This window comes from Stenella coeruleoalba (assembly GCF_951394435.1).
Source record: "Stenella coeruleoalba genome assembly, chromosome: 14".
Classification (NCBI taxonomy): domain Eukaryota; kingdom Metazoa; phylum Chordata; class Mammalia; order Artiodactyla; family Delphinidae; genus Stenella; species Stenella coeruleoalba.
The window spans coordinates 54,300,547-54,326,817 of record NC_137160.1 but is presented as its reverse complement, the minus strand read 5'-3'; the positions used below and the strand labels follow the sequence as shown (position 1 = coordinate 54,326,817).

At 39.0% G+C, this 26,271-nt stretch overlaps 1 protein-coding gene across 18 annotated transcripts in view; it reads left to right on the top strand.

Moving 5' to 3' along the window:
* The window catches only part of METTL4 (methyltransferase 4, N6-adenosine), a 527,313-nt gene that overhangs the window by 312,983 nt on the left and 188,059 nt on the right, over positions 1-26,271 (top strand). For all 18 annotated transcript variants that reach the window (XR_013831370.1, XR_013831371.1, XR_013831372.1 and 15 more), the window contains exon 9: positions 25,276-25,325. Coding sequence is in view for 2 of the 18 variants with exons in the window: in XM_079943109.1 (XP_079799235.1) it covers positions 25,276-25,325 (50 nt within the window). In the remaining 16 variants the exon portion in view is untranslated. The remainder of the gene's footprint in view (positions 1-25,275; positions 25,326-26,271) is intronic.

Genomic DNA, 26,271 nt, shown 5'->3' with positions numbered 1-26,271 from the left:
AAACCCTATAAAAGCCATTAGCCACTCAAAATTAACATCCCTTCTAAATCTTCAGAAGGGACTAGAAGAGTAAAAAGCCTGATTCCATCTTTCTAAATAGGATATTTCCCCTTAGAGGGGACTGCAAAATTCAGAATCAATCTGGGAACCAACCATGGCTTGTAGTTTCAGGGTGGGGGAGAGTAGAATGCGGAATGTTTGCAGTCCCTCCTGAAATTAAGTGGGATGAAACCCAGCCTTACCCTGTTGTGTCCGCATAAATGCTTCACGAAACTTTGCCACTTTATCTAATGTTCCACCTTGGCTGGAGAAATGCTACATTATCTCAGTCATTCATTCATGTTTCCTATGTCTCTGTTTTCACTTAAAAAGGATGTCTGACCCATTGGTAATTTTCCTATCTGGTTTCACAATCCTTTGCCACTTTAGAGTCATTCAGAAATCTTTATTCATCAGATTGCTATAGCACTAATTGGACTTCTGATCAGTATAGCAGATTGATCTTACCTGATTCTGATTGCCCACACTAAAAACAGAAATACTGGGTAAAATATTTTAGAACGTGTATTTAAGCCATAAGTGACATAGAGAGGTTTAAAAGCAAGATAGGGAGATTTCTAGGCGCCAGAAATGAGATAGGACTCTCTGGTTTTGAAAGGAGTTGCATCTGCATGGTCCATGTATCAGGTGCGGGGATAGAATCTTTAAAGGAGACTGGAAGTCACTGCTCACCAGCTTGGCATTATGACTGAAAGTGAGCTGTCCACTCTAGGCCAACAGAGTGAAAAAAAGACACTGAAACACCAGGACTTCCATGTGTGGATGTGAGGGCACATCTATGAATGTTTTATCGTGGCCCTTGTCTGGGAACTCCAGAGAGATTTGATCTTACAATCCCAATATCAGCTCCATAACAGCTTCCAGTAAATTTCATTTTCCCTCTATTCCCTGAGATGTGCCATTTCACGTGTACCTTTCTGACTGTCTTCAAACTTTTTTAAAAACCATGCAACTCTAACCCTATCAAAACCTTTTCTTGGACAATCTGCAACCATTATAACTTGAAATGTTGTTTCTGCCCTGTTTTCTTCCCCTTCTGGGCCTTCAGTTATATATATGACGGATTTTTTTTAGTTAAAAAAGGCTATATATCACTAATACCCTTTCCGGTATTTTTCATTGTCTTTGCTCTTTTTGTTTCTGCTTATGTATTTTCAACTGACCTATTTTCTTTATTTTTTTTTTTGAAGAAACTACAATTATTTTTATTGAAAGATGTGAAAGTGAAACATTATTGCATTATTTTTTAAGACATCTTTATTGGTGTATAATTGCTTTACAATGTTGTGTTAGTTTCTGCTGTGTAACAGAGTGAATCAGCTATATGTGTACCTTTATCCCCATATCCCCTCCGTCTTGAGTCTCCCTCCCACCCTCCCTGTCCCACCTCTTTAGGTGGTCACAAAGCACCAAGCTGATCTCCCTGTGCTATGCAACTGCTTCCCACTAGCTATCTATTTTACATTTGGTAGTGTATATATGTCAATGCTACTCTCTCACTTTGTCCCAACTTACCCTTCCCCCTCCCTGTGTCCTCAAGTCCATTCTCTATGTCTGCATCTTTATTCCTGTCCTGCCCCTAGGTTCATCAGAACCATTTTTTTTTTAGATTCCATATATATGTGTCAGCATACGGTATTTGTTTTTCTCTTTCTGACTTACTTCACTCTGTATGACAGACTCCAGGTCCATCCACCTCACTACAAATAGTTCAGCTTCATTTCTTTTTATGGCTGAGTAATATTCCATTGTATATATGTTCCACATTGTCTTTATCCTATCATCAGTAGATGGACATTTAGGTTGATTCCATGTCGTGGCTATTGTAAATAGAGCTGCAATGAACATTGTGGTACCTGCCTCTTTTTGAAATATGGTTTTCTCAGGGTTTATGCCCAGTAGAGGGATTGCTGGGTCATATGGTAGTTCTATTTTTAGTTTCTTATGGAACCTCCATACTGTTCTCCAGTATCAATTCCCATCAACAGTGCAGGAGAGTTCCCTTTTCTCCACACCCTCTCCAGCATTTATTGTTTGTGGATTTTTTGATGGCCATTCTGACCGGTGTGAGGTGATAACTCATTGTAGTTTTGATTTGCATTTCTCTAATGATTAGTGATGTTGAGCATTCTTTCATGTGTTTTTGGCAATCTGTATATCTTCTTTGGAGAAATATCTATTTAGGTCTTCTGCCCATTTTTGGATTGGATTGTTTGGGTTTTTTTGATATTGAGCTGCATGAGCTGCTTGTAAATTTTGGAGATTAATCATTTGTCAGTTGCTTCATTTGCAAATAGTTTCTCCATTCTGAGGGTTGTCTTTCCATCTTTTTTATGGTTTCCTTTGCTGTGCAAAAGCTTTGACGTTTCATTAGGTCCCATTTGTTTATTTTTGTTTTTATTTCCATTTCTCTAGGAGGTGGATCAAAAAGGATCTTGCTGTGATTTATGTCATAGAGTGTTCTGCCTATGTTTTCCTCTAAGAGTTTGATACTCTCTGGCCTTACATTTAGGTCCTTAATCCATTTTAAGTTTATTTTTGTATATGGTGTTAGGGAGTATTCTAATTTCATTCTCTGACATCTAGCTGTCCAGTTTTCCCAGCACCACTTATTGAGGAGGCTGTCTTTTCTCCATTGTATATTCTTGCCTCTTTTATCAAAGATAAGGTGACTATATGTGCATGGGTTTATCTCTGGGCTTTCTATCCTGTTGCATTGATCTATATTTCTGTTTTTGTGCCAGTACCATACCGTCTTGATTACTGTAGCTTTGTAGTGTAAACTGAAGTCAGGGAGCCTGATTCCTCCAGCTCCATTTTTCTTTCTCAAGATTCCTTTGGCTATTCGGGGTCTTTTGTGTTTCCATACAACTTGTGAAACTTTTTGTTCTTGTTCTGTGAAAAATGCAACTGGTAGTTTGATAGGGATTGCACTGAATCTGTAGATTTCTTTGTCGTCCAAGAACATGGTATATCGCACCACCTGTTTGTAACATCCTTAATGTCTTTCATCAGTGTCTTATAGTTTTCTGCATACAGGTCTTTTGTCTCCTTAGGTAGGTTTACTCCTAGGTATTTTATTCTTTATGTTGCAGTGGTAAATGGGAGTGTTTCCTTAATTTCTATTTCAGATTTTTCATCATTAGTGTATAGGAATTCAAGAGACTTCTATGCTTTAATTTTGTATCCTGCTACTTTACCAAATTCATTGATTAGCTCTAGTAGTTTTCTGGTAGCATCTTTAGGATTCTCTATGTACATTATCATGTCATCTGCAAACAGACAGCTTTACTTCTTTTCCAACTTGGATTCCTTTTATTTCTTTTTCTTCTCTGATTGCTGTGGCTAAAACTTCCCAAACTATGTTGAATAATAGTGGTGAGAGTGGGCAATCTTGTCTTGTTCCTGATTTAATGGAAATGGTTTCAGTTTTTCACCATTGAGGATGATGTTGGCTGTGGGTTTGTCATATATGGCCTTTATTATGTTGAGGTAAGTTCCCTCTGTGCCTACTTTCTGAAGGGTTTTTATCATAAATTGGTGTTGAATTTTGTCCAAAGCTTTTTCTGCATCTATTGAGATGATCATATGGTTTTTATCCTTCAACTTGTTAATATTCTGTATCACATTGATTGATTTACATATATTGAAGAATCCTTACATTCCTGGGATAAACCCCACTTGATCATGGTGTATGATCCTTTTAATGTGCTGTTGGATTCTGTTTGCTAGTATTTTGTTGAGGATTTTTGCATCTATGTTCACCAGTGATATTGGCCTGTAGCTTTCTTTTTTTGCGACATCTTTGTCTGGTTTTGGTATCAGGGTGATGGTGGTCTCATAGAATGAGTTTGGGAGTGTTCCTCCCTCTGCTATATTTTGGAAGAGTTTGGAAGGATAGGTGTTAGCTGTTCTCTAAATGATTGTAAGAATTCGCCTGTGAAGCCATCTGGTCCTGGGCTTTTGTTTGTTGGAAGATTTTTAATCACAGTCTTAATTTCAGTGCTTGTGAATCATCTGTTTATATTTTCTGTTTCTTCCTGGTTCAGTCTGGGGAGGTTGTGCTCTTCTAAGAATTTGTCCATTTCTTCCAGGTTGTCCATTTTCTTGGCATATAGTTGCTGGTCGTAATCTCTCATGATCCTTTGTATTTCTGTAGTGTTAGTTGTTACTCCTCCTTTTCCATTTCTAATTCTGTTGATTTGAGTCTTCTCCGTTTTTTTCTTGATGAGTCTGGCTAATGGTTTATCAATTTTGTTTATTTTCTCAAAGAACCAGCTTTTAGTTGTATTGATCTTTGCTATTGTTTTTTCATTTCTTTTTCAGTTATTTCTGATCTGATCTTGATGATTTCTTTCCTTCTGCGAAATTTGGGTGTTTTTTTTTTGTTCTTCATTCTCTAATTGCTTTAGGCATAAAGTTAGGTTATTTATTTGAGGTGTTTTTTGTTTCTTCAGGTAGGATTGTATTGCTATAAACTTCCCTCTTAGAACTGCTTTTGCTGCATCCCTTAGGTTTTGGGTCATCGTGTTTTCATTGTCATTTGTTTCTAGGTATTTTTTGATTTCCTATTTGATTTCTTCAGTGATCTCTTGGTTATTAGGTAGTGTATTGTTTAACCTCCATGTGCTTGTATTTTTTACATTTTTCTTCCTGTAATTGATATCTAGTCTCATAGTGTTGTGGTCGGAAAAGATACCTGATACAATTTCAATTTTCTTAAATTTACCAAGATTTGATTTGTGACCCAAGATATGATCTATCCTGGAGAATGTTCCATGAGCACTTGAGAAGTAAGTGTATTTTGTTGTTTTTGGATGGAATGTTGTATAAATATCAATTAAGTCCATCTTGTTTAATATATCATTTAAAGCTTGTGTTTCCTTATGTATTTTCACTTTGGTTGATCCTTCCATTGGTGAAAGGGGGTGTTAAAGTCCCCTACTATGATTGTGTTACTGTCGATTTCCCCTTTTATGGCTGTCAGCATTTGCCTTATGTATTGAGGTGCTCCTATGTTGGGTGCATAAATATTTACAATTGTTATATCTTCTTCTTGGATTGATCCCTTGATCATTATGTAGTGTCCTTCTGTGTCTCTTGTAATAGTCTTTATTTAAAGTCCAGTTTGTCTGATATGAGAATTGCTTCTCCAGCTTCATTTTGATTTCCATTTGCATGGAATATCTTTTTCCATCCCCTCACTTTCAGTCTGTATGTATTCCTAGGTCTGAGGTGGGTCTCTTGTAAACCGCATATATATGGGTCTTGCATTTTATATCCCTTCAGCAGTCTTTGTCTTTTGGTTGGAGCATTTAATCCATTTACATTTAGGGTAATTATTGATATGTATGGTCCTATTACCATTTTCTTAATTGTTTTGGGGTTGTTTTTGTAGGTTTTTTTCCTTCTCTTGTGTTTCCTGCCTAGAGAAGTCCCTTTAGCATTTGTTGTAAAGCTGGTTTGGTGGTGTTGAATTCTCTTAGCTTTTGCTTGTCTGTAAAGTATTAATTTCTCTGTCAAATCTGAATGAGATCCTTGCTGAGTTGAATAATATTGGTTCTAGGTTTTTCCTTTTCATCACTTTAAATATGTCCTGCCACTCCATTCTGGTTTGTGGAGTTTCTGCTGAAAGATCAGCTGTTAACCTTATGGGGATTCCCTTGTATGTTATTTGTTGTTTTCCCTTTCTGCTTTTCATATTTTTTCTTTGTGTTTAATTCTTAATAGTTTTATTAATATGTGTCTTGGCATGTTTCTCCTTGGATTTATCCTGTATGGGACTCTCTGTGCTTCCTGGACTTGATTAACTGTTTCCTTTCCCATATTAGGGAAGTTTTCCAGTATAATCTCTTCAAATATTTTCTCAGTCCATTTCTTTTTCTCTTCCTCTTCTGGGACACCTATAATTCTAATGTTGGTGCATTTAATGTTGTCCCAGAGGTTTCTTAGACTTTTCTCAATTCTTTTCATTCTTTTTTCTTTATTCTGCTCTACAGTAGTTATTTCCACTATTTTATCTTCCAGGTCACTTATCCATTTTTCTGCCTCAGTTATTCTGCTTTGATCCCTTCTAGAGAATTTAAAATTTCATTTATTGTGTTGTTCATCATTGTTTGTTTGCTCTTTAGTTCTACTAGGTCCTTGTTAAATGTTTCTTGTATTTTCTCCATTCTATTTTAAAGATTCTGGATCATCTTTACTATCATTACTCTGAATTCTTTTTCAGGTAGACTGCCTATTTCCTCTTCATTTGTTTGGTCTGGTGGGTTTCTACCTTGCTCGTTCATCTGCTGTGTGTTTCTCTGTCTTCTCAGTTTGCTTAACTTACTGTGTTTGTGGTATCCTTTTTGCAGGCTGAATGTTTGTAGTTTCTGGTTTTTTTTTTTGGTGCCTGCCCCCAGTGGCTAGGGTTGGTTCAGTGGGTTGTGTAAGCTTCCTGGTAGTGCCTGTGTTCTGGTGGATGAGGCTGATTATTGTCTTTCTGGTGGCCAGGACCGCATCTGGTGGTGTGCTTTGAGGTGTCTGTGACCGTATTATGATTTTGGGCAGCCTCTCTGCTAATGGGTGGTGCTGTGTTCCTGTCTTGCTACTTGTTTGGTATAGGGTGTCCAGCACTGTAGCTTGCTCGTCCTTGTGTGAATCTGATGTTAGCACTGAGACGCAGATTTCTGGGAGAGCTTTCTCCGTTTGATATTACATGGAGCCGGGAGGTCTCTGGTGGATCAATGTCGTGAACTCAGCTCTCCCATCTCAGAGGCACAGTTCTGACACCCGGCTGGAGCACCAAGACACTGTCGGCCACATGGCTCAGAGGAAAAGGGAGAAAAAATGAATGAAGGAAAGAAAAAGTAAAATAAAATAAAATAAAGTTATTAAAATAAAAAATAATTATTAAAAATAAATTAAAAAGTAATAAGAAAGGGAAGAAAGAAGAGAGCCACCATACCAAGAAACAAATCCACCAATGATAACAAGCAGTAAAAACTATACTAAAAAAAACAAACAAAAAAATGGACAGACAGAACGCTAGGACAATGGTAAAAGCAAGGCTATACAGACAAAATCACACAAAGAAGTATACACACACACACTCACAGAAAAGAGAAAAAGGAAAAAAAAAAAAAATATCATTGCTCCCAAAGTCCACCATGTCAATTTTGGGAGGATTTATTGTCTATTCAGGTATTCCACAGATGTAGGGTACATCAGGTTGATTGTGGAGATTTAATCCTTTGTTCCTGAGGCTGCTGGGAGGGATTTCCCTTTCTTTTCTTAGTTCACACAGCTCCTGGGGTTCAGCTTTGGATTTGGCCCCGCCTCTGCCTGTAGGTCACCCTCTGGCATCTGTTCCCTGCCCAGACAGGACGGGGTTAAAGTAGCAGCTGATTCAGGGGCTCTGGCTCACTCAGGCTGGGTCGGGGTGGTGGTGGTGGTGGTGGTGGAGGGAGGGGTATGGAATGCAGGGCTAGCCTGCAGCGGCAGAGGCAAGTGTGATGTTGCACCAGCCTGAGGTGCACCGTGCGTTCTCCTGGGGAAGTTGTCCCTGGATCACAGGACCCTGGAAATGGTGGGCTGCACAGGCTCCCGGGAAGGGAGGTGTGGACAGTGACCTGTGTTTGCTCACAGGCTTCTTGGTGGTGGCAGCAGCAGCCTGAGGGTCCCATGCCCGTCTCTGGGGTCCGCGCTGATAGCCACGGCTTGCGCCCGTCTCTGGAGCTTGTTTAGGCGGTGCTGTGAATCCCCTCTCCTCGTGCACACTGAAACAATGGTCTCTTGCCTCTTAGGCAGGTCTGGACTCCCTCCTGGCTAGCTGTGGCGCACTAGCCCCCTTCAGACTGTGTTCACGCAGCCAACCCCAGTCCTCTCCCTGGGATCCGACCGAAGCACGAGCCTCAGCTCCCATCCTCTGCCCGCCCCGGTGGGTGAGCCGAGAAGCCTCTCGGGCTGGTGAGTGCTGGTCAACACCGGTCCTCTGTGTGGGAATCTCTCCGCTTTGCCCTCTGCACGCCTGTTGCTGTGCTCTCCTCCATGGCCCCGAAGCTCCCCACCTCCGCCACCCGCAGTCTCTGCCCGCGAAGGGGCTTCTAGTGTGTGGAAACCTTTCCTCCTTCACAGCTCCCTCCCACTGGTGCAGGTCCCATCCGTATTCTTTTGTCTCTGTTTATTCTTTTTTCTTTTGCCCTACCCAAGTACATGGGGGGTTTCTTGCCTTTTGGGAGGTCTGAGGTCTCCTGCCAGCGTTCAGTAGGTGTTGTAGGAGTTGTTCCACGTGTAGATGTATTTTTGATGTGTTTGTGGGGAGAAAGGTGATCTCCACGTCTTACTCCTCCTCCATCTTGAAGGTCTCTCTGATTTGCCATTTAGATGCATGTTTTTATTTTAACCCCTGGCACTATCCTAGGTGCTTTATCTTATTCACTTTGGTTGTTTGAAATGACTCCTAATTCATTGGTACAATAGAACCTGAGCATTTTCAATATGCTGGACGTATATCTAGGTACTGGTGATATGGTGGGGACATAGCAGTGAACCAAACAGACAATAGTCCGCATACTCACAAAACTTATAGTAATTAAAGATCGTTCTTAACAACTTGTGGTTACTGACCTTCAAGTACGCTTCTGGATCTCGCCATTAGGTTAAATTCTCAGTCTGGTCCAGCATCTCTTGTCTTGGTTGTGCATTGCATATGTATGGTCTTCTGCTATCTGTGTTCTTAATGAGAAAATCTTCCATGTATTCTAAGTCAGCATGGAGGTAACATCCAGAGCCCTCACAGGGTCAACAAACTACAGCCTAAGTAGCCACTTGTTTTTAAAAATAGTTTGTAGGCCCACGGCCATGCCCATTTGTTTAGATCTTCCCTGTGATTGCTTTCAGGCTATACCAGCAGAGTTGAGTAGTTGCAACAGAGACCATAAGACCCACAAGCCTAAAATATTTACTATCTGTCCCTTTAAGAGAGTTTGTCAATCGCAATCTATTCTAGATCATTGACTGCAGGCTTTGAGTTCTGAGTTCTCACTCTGTGAGCCTGTATCTCCCTATTGGTTGTTCTGCTGTTAGAAGAGAACACTATTCCCCCCTCTTGATGTTTCATGAGCATGGAAAAACACCTAGATTTAATACCCCTGATTTCCCTATCTCCTCTCCGCTCCTTCCCAGGGACAGTGAATGACCTCCCTGACTGGCAGGTGTGGAGGAAGCACCTGGACATGAGTGGCTTAGCCCCTTCTCTTTGCTTGTTTCGGATCTGCCTGCCTGTGGAGAGGTCATTCTTGACTGGCTGTTCACCCTATAGGAAGTTTAGTGGAGAAGACACTTGCTGCAGCAAAGTCGGGAGCAAGTTCAGTCAAACTGGTGCATATGCATTCTCCAAAGGGCATTATGACTGTGAATGGAGATACTTTAATCTTATCTGGCTGATCCCTTCATCTATCTTTCAACTGGTTCCAAGCTCAGGTGGGGAAAAATCAAGCCTTAATAAAACCTCAAATTTTGATGCATCAGCTAGTAAGTAGCTTTGAGAACTAACACAGCAGCTTATGGAGGCTTTGTCAGGAAAGTGGCTGTTTCTTAATGGTGTGGAGTTTAGTAAACTCTTGTTACAGGGCCCCTAACAAATGCTGTCAATCGGACATTTTGGTAAGCGTGCAAACCTGAAGTAACGTTTCAAGTAAAGGGCAAAAAGAATCTTTCTGTAAATAGGCTTTTTGAGTATTAGGATACAGAACAAATTTTACTGCTTTTACTCAGTTTTTCGGCCAGATTTACAGGCCAGGATATTAAACTGAAAAGCATACTTTGCAGGTTGTGCTCAATCAGCTTCCAGGCTTGCAGTTGTCACCTTCCTTGGAGGACTGCCCTGGGGCTGCTCGGGCTGCCTTACCTGGACGGGGAACTGGCAATGCCTGTGAGTTACAGAAGTCCACTGCCCAGTCCTCTTTTGCCAGACACCAAGGTGCAATTTATATTTGCAAACTGACTGAGGGTTCAGGCTGAGGCTGGAACTCTATCTGAAACTTTATCATATCTTTTCTTGGCCTTTTCCCCCTTCTCTGTCCTACTTTCCTTAACCTTTCTGTCCTGGGAGCACTTGATTCATAAATCACTTGTGTTCAAACCCTTGATTCAGGATTTTTCTGGGATAACCTAACCTAAGACAATATTTAAAAAAAAAAACGAGACCAAAAACACATACACAAAAGACCAAATGCCTGGACATTAAAGAAAAGGGAAGGTAAGAGAAAGGAGGCTCTTGGATCCAGAGAACTGTACTAGCCCCACATGTAGTAGAGACAGAAAGGGATTATCTGAGCAGGAGGTGAAACTAAATCTACCTAAAAGAAGTTGCTGAATGAAGAAGACAAAACACTGGAGCTATATCCCACTACTGTGGAAAATATATAGTAAAAAAGAAATGCTATGCACAACTCAGAACATTCAGTCCTGAGGGAGGGTGTTGTCTTGATCACATTGCAGAACTGTGGATCCTCACAAGGCCCCTAGAAGCACTAGATTCAGAAACATCAATAGAGGTTTTGGTTCAGGAGTCTTCTAAGGGTGATTTTCCATTTGAAGTAAATGTGGGAATGAAAGTGAAACCTGCCCTAGGAGGTGTGTTTTGTAGGCCTGAGCATCTCCATCATAAGAAGCCATGGAAGCAGCCTGAGTGGCGCAAAACTGAAAATACCTTTTCAAAAGACATGGTGAAGTCCATCGTAAATACAGTACTCAGGAACACCAGACTCAAAGGGGAACTGTGTTTTAAGAGGTTTTAAAAATGGCAGATGGAAAGATGATCACAAATATGCCTGGGAGAGTGGTGCTGCTAATATTGTAAATTTGCATAGTTTGCAAAAAAAAGCAGCGATGTCTTAATGAAGTGATCTGACAGAGGAGATTGCAGGCATAGGTGCATGTTCCTCCCGAATAAAGAAATCATGGCATCATCATACCCTCCTGCTGGCAGTTTCTGCTAAGTGAGTTTGCCCTCTGCTCATGGATTCTAGAAAAGTTTGGCATCCTGGTGAGACTGAAAGGAGAAATGTTCTTCATTTACCTTCCTGCCCTCAGGTCCAATGAGTGTCAGCAGTGGGTTTTGAAACATCAAAGGTCGGGTTCTGGGAACATAATGCTGCCTGGGTTAACTACTCTCAGAGGGTAGAGATTGCTGTCTTTTCTAAATTCAGTGGGTATTGTGTGTGGAGCATATAATCTTCTATGTCTATCAACTTTTTGGATATTTTTAAAAGTGGGACACACAGGGAACTGATTTTAATTCTGAGGTCCTAAGGAACTACACACATTCTCAAGGAAGATAATAACCCAGGCAGTAGCTGCTGAAGAAACCCAAATATTCTCAGGCTCAGAATAAGACATCTCTATCTGCGACTGAGAAGGAGAAAAGCTTTTGAAATAATGATAATAATGATTACAGGGCTTTAACTTTAGAATTTTGGATTTTAGTTTCTTTGAACTTTTACTGGCAAGGACAAGAAAATTTTATTTTGTACTATAATGACTTTGGACATTAAACTCACAGACGTAAGACAATTTGATTTTGGATTGAATTACTTTAGACTTTAAATCCTGTGGACTCGTAAGGGAATTTAATTTGGGGACATTAATGTCTCTTTAGGAAATTACAATGGAAGGTAATTTGTATTCAAATTTATGGCTCCTATATGTGTTGGCATTTTTTAAAATGGCATATCTTGATGTTGTTATTCAATTTCTTTGCAAAACCTTTAATAACCTATGTTGGATGTGGCCAGACATAACTCAGAATAAGAAATTTAGACATGGCCTTAGCGTTAATTTAATTGGTGACTATTTTCAGAACCTTTCAGGGACAAATTCAGTGCTATTTGCCAGCATTATCTGGGGAATCCACAAGACAACCATAGCTTGTATTAGGGGAGAGGGCTCATGAAGGTGGACCAGAACTGCCAAGACAGATTTCTGCTCTCCTGTCAGAAAGGAATAATACTCTCCTGGTTGACCATAAGCTTGATAGTTAAACCAGTGGGTTAATAGAACAAACAGCTGTGGATTATTAAGGGGAAAAACTGCTCAACTTCATAGGTCTCATGTGGAGGGACTTCTCTAGGATAACTCTCCTGACATTTTGCCCCATGGAACAGGAGGGAGGTTCCTGATAAGTGACTGACAATCATGGGTGTAACATTCTTGATTGGACATAGCTGATCTGTTACTGTGGATCCTGTTTTCTTTTCTGTTTCTTCCCCAGTCTAGGCCTTTGTGGTCTGTGCACCTAAACTTTCCACTCTAGTGGCTTTCTCAAGTTTTCGACTTGCAGAGAGTGTTGGCGAGGCATTTTTGATCTCAGCCCTAAACCACATTCTCCAAATATTTGTGTCTGTGATAAAAGTGATATTTTGATTTGCATTTGTTTACCTCTTAATGGGTTTAGAACTTGTGCAAGAAAGAGAGAGGTATTATATATTGGACACATTGAGATGCCAACTTTAAACTTTGACTTTACTGAGCCCGGGTCTTCTGGCTTGATTTTCTAACTTGATCTACTGCCTGCAACTTGATCATTTTTTTCTACAGTATATCATCTGCCAATTGTCCTTATAACCATCCTAGTATCAATAATGTAGACATGGCTGTACTCTTTTTATCTGAAATGCAATTTAGCAAAAATTACTTAGGAAATATTAACAGTAAGGTGGAACAACGTATTTAGCTCATGTAAATGGATGAACCAAATTTTGATAGGATGGATTTGCAACCATTCAGGTATTAGACATTGTGTAGATAAAACATTTACCTGTTTGTTTCACTTTTTATCCAAAAGTTTTGTGTCATATAGATGGAGTAAAATAACATTGGATTAAATTCCAGCAACCGTGTGGTTGTAAATTCTCGTATCTCTAATCTAAACCCATCCTAGGAATCTGCCCACATGCTGAGGTTATTGCTTTTTAGTTTGTTTTTGATCAACTTTTCTTACTTTAAAGGATGTTTGCATCCAAACTTTATAGGTAACAAATTCCACATAAAATATATATGACTATAGTTCTTAATGCTCTTTTGTAGCTTCTTGTTTCCTTTCAACAAGGAAACAAGAAAGCAGGTCATTTTTTTTCACATTGAAGAAAAATCACACCATTAGATTTTCACATTCAAGAGAATTTAAAAAGTTGCTAAAAGGCACTTCTAATTCTCTCTCATTCACTACTCTTTGGGGGATACTGCAGTCTAAGGTTGTATCTTCCCTCGAGCATATTTTTTAGGTATGACGTTTCAGTATATTTTATAATTACCTGTTTCCATGGCCCCTAATTTATATTTTATTGCCTTTAAATGAAAGTGTAGGAATAGTCTTATATTAATAAATAAATAAAAACTCATGAATTTATTTGATCCGGGTGAAAATAATGAAAAATAAATTTAAATAAAATCTAGTGACCAAATATAAGTGGATATATTTTGTCTTTTTTTTCTATTGAAATTATGGACATCAGGTACCCAATTGCAGAAATATTTAATTTCTGAATTTTCTCCTTCAAATTTTTAAAAGTGTTTCTTTACATAGGGTGCAAGTAGTTTTTATTTTTTTTGCGGTACGCGGGACTCTCACTGTTGTGGCCTCTCCCGTTGTAGAGCACAGGCTCCGGACGCGCAGGCTCAGTGGCCATGGCTCACGGGCCTAGCCGCTCCACGACATGTGGGATCTTCCCGGAGTGGGGCACGAACCCGTGTCCCTTGCATTGGCAGGCGGACTCTCAACCACTGCACCGCCAGGGTAGCCCCTGCAAGTAGTTTTTAAAAGAATGTGTTTCATTACTCAGTTAACCACAGGCCTTTATCATTCTTGAAAGGGTGGCAAATATACATCTTTTGAGATATCTGTGCAGGATTTACTTTTAAAGATGGAAAAAATATTTCAAAGGCAAATATAATGCAAGAATTGATCAATCTCGTTCTCTACCCAAGGGAAATTAAAGCTTGACAAATCCTTTGTTAGCTAGTTACATTTTCAACTAAAAATAAGAAAATACAGATGAGAGAACTACGATTTCATGCAAGTCATGAACAAAGTTACCATTTATTTGGGAAACATACTGTCTTGTTCATGGCATGAATCTTATTACTGTACATTTGTCTTTGTAAACATAGTGTCAGTATATCTAAGAGCAAGAACTGATTTTGTGTCCACGGTCTCAGATGAACATCACCCGCTTGATTTTCTTCATTTTAATGGATTTTGAAATAATCAGTGGAAAGTGGATCACAGCTGTAACTGCTAAGATGCACTTTGGCCAAAGGGGCTGTTCAGCTTTCATCCTGTAATCAGAGCTGACAATCTAAGAAACATAAAGATCTCGTGTTTGCTGGATGGGTACTAATAAAAACCACCAACAGAGTTCAAACATCCATTTAATGCACGGGCCTATCTGGAGAACTATTCAAGACCAGTTTATCAAGTGATAGGTTAATAGTGAACATTATTCCACACCCACACCCGTACACTAAGCATCTGTATTTTTTCTCCTTGAAACAGTGACAATATTGCATCACTCTTTTACATTATTTTTGGAAATATTTGAAAACTGAAACACACTGGAGTGGCTTACTGACCTCCCAGTCTGAACAAATCAGTATGAGCATGCCCTCTGAGCTCTGCGTCAGTGTGCAGAGAGATGAGGACTTTTGTTTTTAATCTACATGTTCATTTAAATATAACATAGTAACAAAGAAGAATATAAATAGTAGATAACATTTAGAGGGCTGTTGAGACTAGAGTGATCAACTTCTGAAAACAAGCAATACTTTTAAATATAAATTAAAAAAATAAATGCTTTAAGAAATTTAATTCAGTGTTGGGGTAATGATGGCAATTATAATAGAAGTGACTAGTTGATACTTTTGGGTCAAACAAATCTGAGTTCAAATCTAGGCTTATCTGACTACTAGCTGTGTGATACTTGAGTAAGCTGCTTAACTTTCTTCATCTATAAAATAAAAATAGATTAAGTGTTTTTTTTTCCATCATGGGTCAAGAACTAAGACAGTGCACATAAACTTTTTAGCACTGTGCTTGGCACACAGCAAGAATTCAATATTAGCTAAAATGATATGAACAACAGTAATAAAAATATTAGTAATCATAAGGAACATAAAAGGGTTGGGAGGAGTGCTTTGTTTTACGGTGCAGCAAGATTTATAGGGGTATCAAGATACCGAGGTAAGATGGCTATTAGTGGTTCAGGGAATTGAAATCTGGTGGGGAATTTGGGGTTGGGTATCTTAGAACCTGGAATTTCACCCTTCATCACCATCCTGGGGATAGTGCATTTTGAGACAGAAAACAAGGTGGCTTGCTTCTGACAAATGGTGAAAGTGGCAAGGATGGGACACGTGGAAGAATTACAAGGACTTAAGTTGTTAACTGACAAGGGGAGAGTGTAGTTTTATTTTTGTTATTATCATTTGTTTTTTAGCTCTAAACTTCTCAGAGTGATTATTCAAAGAAAAATTGATAAAATTGGAAATAAGTTTCAGGCTAAAAAAAGGAATAAGAATAGATTTTATTTATTTATAAAAAACAAATAGGTTATGTGTTGGGGGTGCTTTTAATGTAATACATGATATTTTAAGAGAATTTGGAATATAGCCGTTAATTGCTTCAGCATTTCTACAGGCTTGTGGTGGAGCTCAGGAATACAGAATTTTACAAGCGCCGCCGCAATAATTGTAACTCATATGTCCTTGGACCCCACTCTCAGAAACACTGTCCTAGACTTTACTACTTAAACTGTGGTCCTTGGACCAGCAGCCTCAGCCTCCCATGGCAGCTTGTTAGAAATGCAGAATCTCAGGCTCCATTTTAGACCTACTGAGCCAGAACCTGCGTTTTAAAAATATCTCTAGTGGTTTGTACACACAGTAAAGGTTGGGAAGCTCTGCTCCAGATACTTCTCCGCTCCTCAGGGACATTCTGCTGACATAGGGGCTACGACCCCCAAGCTGCAGAGCATCTGATGGCACCTGTGCAGGGAGAGCAGGCAGTTCATTTCCTTTCCTAGACATGAAAGGTTGGAACAATGTTCCGAGCCCTTCCAGCTCTGGAATTCTTAGATTTTAAAAGTTGTTCTAATATCAATTTCACCTAATATTGGTTCCTTTATCTTCCTTCAACTTACTTATTTTCCCAAGCACTTTTCTTTGCTCTAGTGTCCTCCAGCTTATACCTACCTTCTTTTCAGAATAAAGCCTTAACTGCTGATTTGATACCTTTCTTTGCACACTGTGAGGACTAATTCCTTCATATTAACGCCATCCCTCTTGCAATTCAGACCTCATTTCTCCTTTTCTTTTCAAATGTTCTCTGCCTATTTTACTATTTTATTCCTGTTTTCAAAAACAAAAATGTTCATGAATATTTGAAAAACACTAAAAAAAAAAATAATGACTAAACAAACATTTAACAAGTTTGTTTTCATAAATAAGATATAAGAAGAAGCCTAACAGAAATTGTATGCACTTACCAATGAATCATCACTAATGAGTCCAAATGTCCCCTTGTGCGCAGTGCCAAGGCTGGGCAAACACAGATAAGAAGACAGCCTCTGTCGGCAATCCAGTGGGAATTTCAGATGTATAAACTGTAAAATTCTTTTATTATATACAAGTAGAAATGCAAACCCTGAAAAATTCAAGTTCCAGGAAAATCTATCAAGCTATTTCACCAAAACAGTCTCTTCTCTTCCCTCTCTTTTTTTTTTTTTTGGTTTTATTTCCTCTCCTTTCCTCTTCTCTCTTTTTCTTTCTTTCCTTTCCTTTTCTCTTTTCCACTTCCTTTCTCTCTCTGCCTCTCTTTCCTTCTTTGTTTTTCATTTTTATCATACTCAGTTTTTCCTTTCTAAGCAAAAGCTGCAGAAGGCATAGCATAGGTACAACATAAAGCAACTAATGAATACTTCATCTTGGTTTTTAGGTGACTAATAATGATACTTTTATCATTCAGCATACATAAAATCTGAATTGGGTGAAATCAATCCTGAGGACATTCCCAAAGAATGAATTTTGTGTTTTGCATTTTTAAGTTCTGTGTATGATATTTCTGAATTGTAGCTGGTTTATCACACTCAAGATTAATATTGTCTCTGTACTCTTACTATTTTGGCAGCCATTTAAAAAACTTTTCTCAAAAGTATTTAAATAAGTTAAAATATTTAACTTAAAATGACACACATGTTATTTACCTTGTTGTTTTTACATAATCTCTTTGTTCAAAGAACACAATGTGATATCTGTAAGGGAGTTTAGAATAATTGGGAACATGGGGAACAACAACAAAGAAAGGAGAGAATAAGTTTCTTCAGGGAAAAGCAATACAGAAGATTAACAATAGTGGTTTCGTAGAAACAGAGGTAGCTAAATCCTTGTTTTATGCAGACACTGGAAAGGCAAATAGAATTCCCAGCTCTTAGGAGGTGAGGTAGGGGACATGCTGGAACCTGGTAAACTGGGAAACTTACCATGTTTCATGATTCTAAAACACATTTCCCCTCCACATTTTATCATCTCTAAATTGGAATAGGTCTGACAACAGATGGTCTATTATTGTTTAACTGGCAATATTTTCCCCTCTTTTCTAGCAGGACATAAAATAATGGTGTGGTTTACAGACAATGGTTGCTGAGATTCAGCGAAGTACAGGTGTAGTGGTGATTTCAGTGGTACCTAGATGTATTCTAGCCCCCATCCAAAGTATTTGAGGGTTGCAGCTGCTTAGGTTACTGATGCCTAAAATTTCATTAATAGAACTTATTTACTTTGTAGGCTTTAACCAGGGATGAGCACACACCAGGTTGTACCACTCACCTACGTCTTTCTTTGAACAGGTTTAGCAGAATTTCCGACTGTGGTGTTCTCTGCAGTTAGACTTGCTAGTAGCAGTCATTGATATGTGCTAGTGCAGGCTAGTCAGTGGCTTATGTCCTCCACTGTTTCTGATCATTGACCCTCATCTTTTGGGAACAGAACTGTGTTTAGCTGCAAGAGTCCTCTTAGTTAACAACAAAGTCATCTGAAGAATGAAAAATGCCCCAACCAACAAATCTTTGCACTTATCAGAATCAAAGGATTCCACCCCTGCTTCTTGACCACGGATTTAGTTTGTTCTCGTCATAAGACTCTTGAGGAGTCCTCATCTCAGGTCAAGCCTGTACCTAAGTCACTCTCACCACATCTGAAACAGTAGAGACTGCTTGTCTCTTTAAGAGTGATGTTGAATATTGGCAAACCAAGTTGTTGCTTTAGAAGGTCCTCAACCTCAGTGCCCCTACTCTGGAAATTTTTATGTTAGAAGAACTCACTTTTATATCTTTGCAAGCAACCAGGAATATTGATGTAGTTTAAACTGGAATGCAGAAGATATATATATACCTAGGAGAGAAATTGCTGCATCCGGGTTATATGTACCTTCCATCTTAGTCGATATTGTCAGGTTGTTTTCCATCCTGGTTTACCAGCAGTATATGCGAAATTCATCTGCTCCACATCCCCTCAGTTTTTGGAATTGCCTATCATTTTCTTTTTAGCCATTCTTTCAGGTTGTGGTAGTAGCTCTTTGTGGTTTTAATTTGAGTTTGGTTGATGACTAATGTACCTGTTTATATGCTTATTGGTCATTTGGATCTATATATCTATCTATCGTTAATCTCCCATTCAAGTCTTTTGCTCATTTTTCTACTTGGCTGCTTGGTTTTTTTTATTGACTTATGGAAACTATTTATAGAATTATTTTTATATTATATATGTTGCAAATATTTGCCCCCACCCTGTGGCTTGCCCTTTTACTCTCTTAGTGGCGCTTTTGATGTAGTCTAATTTGTCAGTTTTCCCCTTTATGTTCAGTGATTTTTTTGGCATTTGGTTTGACAGAGGCCCTGGGAAATTACCTTTATTGCAGGGATTTATTTTGATGGTGCCCTGAGTCATCATCGTCTGTGCTAGCTCTATCCAGGCACTTAGTGCCACATGGATAGAGGGTGATAGAATTGAATTTATGGGAATTACTCTATACAGATGACCTCATAAGCAATTGCCTCTAATTAGTCACTTGAAGTCAATAACACAGAGACATTTTGTAGCACTCAGCCATTCTTGGGAATAAATTATAGGTGTCTGAAAAGGAATCTTGGCCCCTTTCATGGTGCTACCCATTCCATGAACTCTGTAGACTCAACTTGTGATTTCATTTGATAGTGTGAGAAGAAAATCAAAGATCTATTGATGTTTTCAACAGACTTTGCTATGTGAGAGCCATTTTTAAAGTTTAGCAAATGTTAATTACCATATATTATGTGCCAGGAGCATTATTTAGCCTTGGGGAGAGAGAGATGTCTAAGACACATTCTCTTCACTCAAGAAGTTCATAGTGTAGTTTTACCCTTAGACAACTATAGTAAGAGACAGGAGACCAAAAGCACACAAGGAGCACTTTGTGACATGGGGGTATACTGACAGGCAAAGGTATATTAAGAAAAACTTTGGTAAGGTGTGCATCATTTGAAGGGACCCCAGAAAGGATCTCTTGCTCACGACTGAATCTTTAATGGACGCTGTCTTCTTATAACATTAAAAATGATTTCGTATGATATTGCATATTTCCTTAAGAGTATATATTCCTGTATACCCAGACCATTTTATGGAACTTTATAAATCTCTGTCAAATCATGGGCTAAAGTCCCTTCAGCTTTCTGTATTCTGAGCTACCAATTTCTGCTTTAGAAGCTGTAAATTCTTTTGATTCTTTTTCTGAGCTGTTTTAAGACCAGTGAATAACTTCCTTCAAGCAACAGGTAGCTCTTTCTAAATATCCACAGCTACAATATTGATATGTCTCTACCATTGCTCAGAGGGGTGGTTGGAGCTACTCATGTATATGTCAGGGCCTGTAGTCTGTCAGTCGACTGTGCTTTCGTTTTCCTTTTACATACTTACTCTGGGTACAATTCTCTCAGAGGTACTTTTGTGGCGGCCATCTCAGCCATGGTACTACTGGCACAGGCTTATGTCTTTGAACTTCAGACATCTGACAGCAAGAAAGTTCTTGTCAGGGATTCTCTTCTGTATTTGTCCAAAAATTTTGAAACTTTTTTTTTTTGATAGCCTCTTTAAATGTCAGGGAACATCACTGCTTTTCTTGATGCTTTGCACTTTACAATGTATTTTTAAAAATAGCTTAAGATATGAGTTCTTAGATACTTGATGTATTATTCAGAACAAATTCATTTGAAGGTGCATCAAGCCTTTACTATTAGAACCACTTTTTCACATTGCCTTTGTTTCAGTTCGCTCAGTATCTGGGTTTTAGTCTAGAATTTATGGTATGTGCTCATCCTGTTGGGGAAAAATGTCTTTTGAAACATCATGCAAAAAAGCTGAAAGCTTGCTCTCCCTTTTTGGTAGCCTTCATATAAAGAACCTAGTTGATAGAGGCCCAGGAGCTCGTCCTCCTGTCTTCCAAGCAGGAGTTTATAAAAACTGTGCTAACTGCCTGAAATTTCATCACAGTCCACTGAATAAGTAAATGCAGTTTTTCAAAAAATAGTCATCTCAGTACCATATGAGAAATTTTAAAGCCAATTTTTGACTTTATTCACAAGGTTTCAGTGGCGTAACCTGGCAGTAGCAGAGTTCAGTTCTCCCCACATTGTGTGTGTGTGTGTGTGTGTGTGTGTGTGCGCGCGCGCGCGCGCGCGCGCGCGCAACAGAGAGAAAGGAAGAGAGGGAGAGAGAGAGGCAGACCTGAAGCCTGGGAGTCATGGAAACGTAGCACAGCTTGGCTTGCGAATGTGTGCCTTTATAGTAGAATTTTACTGAAGGAGGCAGAAGGATAATGTGGAAAGAATTCTAACCTTGGTTTTGTCCCTTCCTATTTTGTGAACTTGGATAAGTCACTTGGATGTTCTGATCTGGAATTTAGATCTATAAAAAGCAGCTTGGATCAGATGAGGTCTCAGCTTCCTTCCAGCCCCAGACTGTAGCATACTGTGACGGTACCATTAGTGTCACAGACTTTAGAACAAACATGAATCGGGGAGTCAGATTAACTTGGGTTTTAATCTCTGCTCTGTTCTTTATTTTCTGTGTAACACTGGGGAACCTTTACCTTTCTGATGGCCTATTTCTTCCTCTTTAAAATTGGAATTCTAGCTTCAGCTTGGTTGAGAGATCTAAAAATATGTCAGGTAGGTAGCCTGGTACCCGGCACAGAGTAGGTGTTCAATGTTGAAGGTTACGATTATTAATGTTATGAGAAAGGTGACCGTTCTTTCAGTTTGGCGATGAGAATTAGGTGGAGCTGGGCTTGGAGCATGTGGTTGAATAAGGAGGTGATTGTTGAACAGGTCAGACGATCCTGATAACTTTGGTTTGTGATGACACCAGTGCTTGTAATGCATTTGGAATTGGAGACCCTGTGTGTTTTATTTTGTTCTTCTTGATTCCTTAAGAAGGTGTTTCAAACAGGGCCCTTCTGTCTATCTGCTCTCCTGTTCCCCAGCTGTAACAAAGATAAACTCAATGATTATATGAGAGCAATCAATCCCAGAAGCCACGTAAATCTTATTTATTTACCTCGTTAAGTAGCTCCATTTCTCACAACACGTAAGCTTCAAATTTTGGATACCTTATTGTTGTTTTGTGATTTTGCTCCACTATTAATAAATACTAGTTTTCATTTGTTGGGCTGTAGCTGTGCCAGAAACTGGTGCTTTGATACAATGTACATGTGTGTCTTCTGCTTCCATCTTCACAGAGTCCTCAGGTACTTTTGTTATTATGTTTCCCAGATGAAGAAACCAAGGCTTGAAAATGTTGAGTAGCTTTCCAGATGTTATTCAGCTTTGAAGTAGGAGGAAATTCATGACTGTTTCTAAAATTTGGGTTGTTCCTACTAAGATTTACTGTATCACATACAATCAACCTTTCAAAAATTTTTATGTTTTTTTAAAAAATATTTATTTATTTATTTGGTTGTACTGGGTGTTAGTTGTGGCAGGCGGGCTCCTTAGTTGTGGCATGTGAACTTTCAGCTGTGGCATGCAAACTCTTAGTTGTGGCATGCATGTGGGATGTAGTTCCCTGACAGGGGATTGAACCTGGGCCCTCTGCATTGGGAGTGTGGAGTCTTATGTACTGTGCCACCAGGGAAGTCCCTAAAATTTTTATATGTTTTAATGCTTAAATCATAAATTAACTTGAACTAAAGATAGCTTTTTGTTCAATATTTTGAGAGTTTTTCAACTACCTCTGAGATATCTAAAAGCTGGCTCTAAAATAGCTTAAACATTGCGACTGGAATGTTTTGCCAAATCAACTCATTGTAGAGATGAAAGAGCAAAATTTTAAGTATGATACAGTAGCAGAGGCTGAATAAGGATTCCAATTTTGGACTCTGAGTTTCCCATCTGTTTATTAATTCCCAGGCTACCTGAGTCCTAATTTTATGTGGAATGTGAACCTATATTTGGAATAAAAATAAGAAAGAAAAAACCAGCTTTAATGATGTCAGGGATTAGGACCTGAAGCTTTTTCTTTAACCTCAAAATGTTTTTAGTCAATTTTATACCTTCTTTGCCTAAAAATGTGGGTATTTTTCCATATTCAGTTCATCACTATACATCATGTATATGCCAATCATATTCTTTATGGCTCTTCACAAATCTTAAAAAGCTTTGCTTCAACAGTGAAGATATAATGCAGCTGAAGTTTATGGGTACCATTTGAGCTGAGCATCCACATAAAGAAGGCTCTAATCATGACTATGACTAAATGCATTCAGGAAGAGAAAGAGGGCCGATAGGACCTTAGCCATATCAATTAATAGAAGAGAATGATCGGTACCAACCCTGGTAAGCAGCAGGAACAATAACCAATCCAAAGCATCATAAAACTCCAGTGAGTTGTAAAATATGGACCTCTCCTTTTTTGAGATATTTCTAATATCTTTATTAGATTGAACATCTGTTTTAAAAACAGGATTCTGCTCTTATACTGTAGTTTACTGGCTAAAGCCCAGTGGTTTATAAATCAGAACATACCTCAAGCAAGGTGTATCAGTCTGGTTTAGCAGTAATGCAACCTAACAACCAAACCCTAAATCTCATTGGTTTAAAATAACTGATTTATTTCTGGGTCATTGTTCTGCTGGTCAGCTAATGGGGTTCTGTCTCAGGCTGTGTGTTGAGCTCAGGTCGGCTGCAAAGGTCTTTTGTTTTGAGGTCAGTGGCTATCTGAAGCTTGTTCTTCTTGTGGAGGATGCCATAAATTCGCAGGGAAAAACAGAAACACGTGATGCTTGTAGCTGAGAATTGACATAGTTTTGCTTCCACTCACTTTCTCTCAGTGAAAGCAAGTCACATGGCCAAGCCCACCTGCACTGGGGCATTGTAGCATTTGCTGTGGTTTACCCAACAGTGAACCATGATAAGGATGTGGAGGGGTGAAAACTTCAGCAAATAATGCCACCCAGTACATGTAGTGACTGAGTGTTAAGCTTTCTGAAGACACAAAGAAAGTGAAGCCACAAAGTTTATAACTGTGCATCAGTGCTGTTTCTAGGGATACTGGGATTTGGCTGCTGTTTGCTTAGTTCCCTGGAAATCCCAAGGAAAAGGGGTATAAGAAGGGAGAAGAAAGAATGGATATTCAATGAGAGAGTTCTAACTAGTGAAGAGACTTGCATTCATGGCAGCAGAGATGACTTACTGAGGTGTGATGCACAACCAGGTCAGCCCCACACCTCTGAAGACTGTCACCTCTGGAGCCTGATGCTGTTCTGCTCATTAGCATATGTACTTCCCAAGCGCCTCTTAAGTTCACGACACTGGGCCAGGTGCTTTGGAGAAGAAGGGATGTAGTGGAGAAAATTAAGAGAGGCTTAAATAAATCCAGGTGAGAAAAGGTGTTTTGTAAAGGCAAAGTGATGAGGGAGTGGGTGGAGTAAAGAGCATTGATATTCAGGTGCTCAAGTTCCTGAGGAAGGAGGGAAGTTGGAGAACGCCTGTGTGTATGTGTGGAAATATCTTTCCTTTACCCTTCTGAATTCTCGGCTGAGGCCCCTGATTAACAAGAGGAAAGCATACACATTTATTTAATGTAAGTTTTATGTGACCTGGGAGCCTTCATAAGGAAATGAGGAACCAAATAAGTCGTTAAATCTCAGTGTTTTTGTGTGAGGTTTGATGAAGAGCTGTGGAAAAACGTGATGGGCTGAAAAAGGGTACAAGCTAAAGGCAGTGAACAGGGGGAACAGCAAGGCCTGTTTATTCCGGTTGCTCTTGGTGTCCCTCTGTCTCCAGAGATAAGGACGCTCCTTTCCTCTGGGTGTAGGGAGGGCACTTCTCACTTGAGCATCTTATGACCTGCCTCAGGAGAAGGTCAGAGAATCCTTCCTACGCTGGTTGTTTCTCAGATTCTTTCAGCTTGAAATGTTCACTATGCCAAGGTGCCATATTTTGGGGCAGCTTGTCCTGAACCCTATCACCTGTGATGAGAATGGGAAGACAGTGGTACAGGATTCAGTGACTCATTCATTTAGCAAATATTTATGAGTATCTTCAATGTCCTAAGTCAGGAAATATATTATGTGTCAAGAATACAGAGGAGAAGAAGACGCAGTCCTTACCTTCAAGTCATTGAGAGACTGAAGGAGGAGTCATACAGGTGAATAGACAATGATTAAGAGGTCTTTTAAGTGCAAAATAATGGTAAATATGAAGTCCTTCAAGAATCCAATAAAGGTATCTAATTCAGGATGTGAAGAAAGATTTCTAGGGTCCACTGATTAAGCCAGGGTACAGAAGGACTTAAGATGACAATATAGGCTTCAAAACAAGAAAAATAACAGTGATAGCAAAGGAACAGAGACTAGAAGTAGTGACAGTGAACAAGGAGGCTACAGTGTCCTGAATCTAAATTGGTGATCGTGGAAGCAGGGAGAACAGGACGTAAAAGTTGGGGTACCAGGTGTGGGGCCCAAACCCTCCGCTCCTCAGGGGGCAGCTGGGAGTGGGGAGTTCCCTCCCTGTTGTTTGTCGCTGTGCTGGGGTGAGGTTTGTGGCAAGGTTGTGTTTCAGTCCCTCCTACGTGTTTCAATGTGCGTTGTTTTCTCATTTGCCCCATGTGTAGATGACACTTAATGGGTTTTTCGATTTCTTTCAGAGGGAATTGTTCCATATGCAGCTGAAGATTCGGTGGGTCCATGGGAGGAGGTAAGTTCACAAGTCTCCTATGTCAGTATCTGAAACCAGAACTCCTGTCACATTCCTTTTAAGGGTTTTCATTTGCTACTTTTTAATGCAGTAACTATCTCATTAATTTATGCCCTGCCTCTTCAGGTACTTTGTATATTCTTGAAGGACAGTGAGCTTGTAGTGCATTGCTTTTACTATTTTTTTTTAAATATTATATATAGTGAAGTGGTATTGAAATATATTGGAAATAAATGTAAGTGAATGTAAATAGTGAAATGGGTGAAAAATGTATAGGTTCTATTTGGTAAAATGTGGAATAGTGGGATGAGCAGAGATTCTAAAGCAGAAAGAATTAAAAGGGAAGTTGAAACAGACATTTTTATGTTGATGGATGGTGAAGATTATATAAATGGAACTAAATAAAACAAATGCAATCGATACATAATATTGTAATACTAGTTCTAATGAATAAGCTTCTTATAGCAGTGATTCAATATATGGAAGTCTCTTTACTATTAAGGTTTTCAGGGATTGATTTTACACCCACATTAAACCTTCCATAGACTTGAATGTAATTGTTTTCAGGGATAACATGAACGTAAAATAAATAAATTTATAGAATAATTTCATTACAGTATTGATTTTTGTGGGACACAATCTCAAAGATATTCCAAGGAAAATAAGGTCTTATACAGTAGGTGAAACAAATACAGAAAAGTTTAGTACTTTAAGTCAATATCAATCACTATATTGAAAACTGAATTGACTGAGAACACATTAAACATATTAAAGAACTGGGCATTAATTTAATGCTGGCATACCAGGAGGAATTAAAGATCTCATCAAATTTAGCCTTTTCTTATATCTTGAACCCTCTATTGTAATATTAGAGAAAAAAATTTCTGTATATGAACAAACAACCCAAAACCTCCTACCTACCCACCCACCCGATCAAATAAATAAA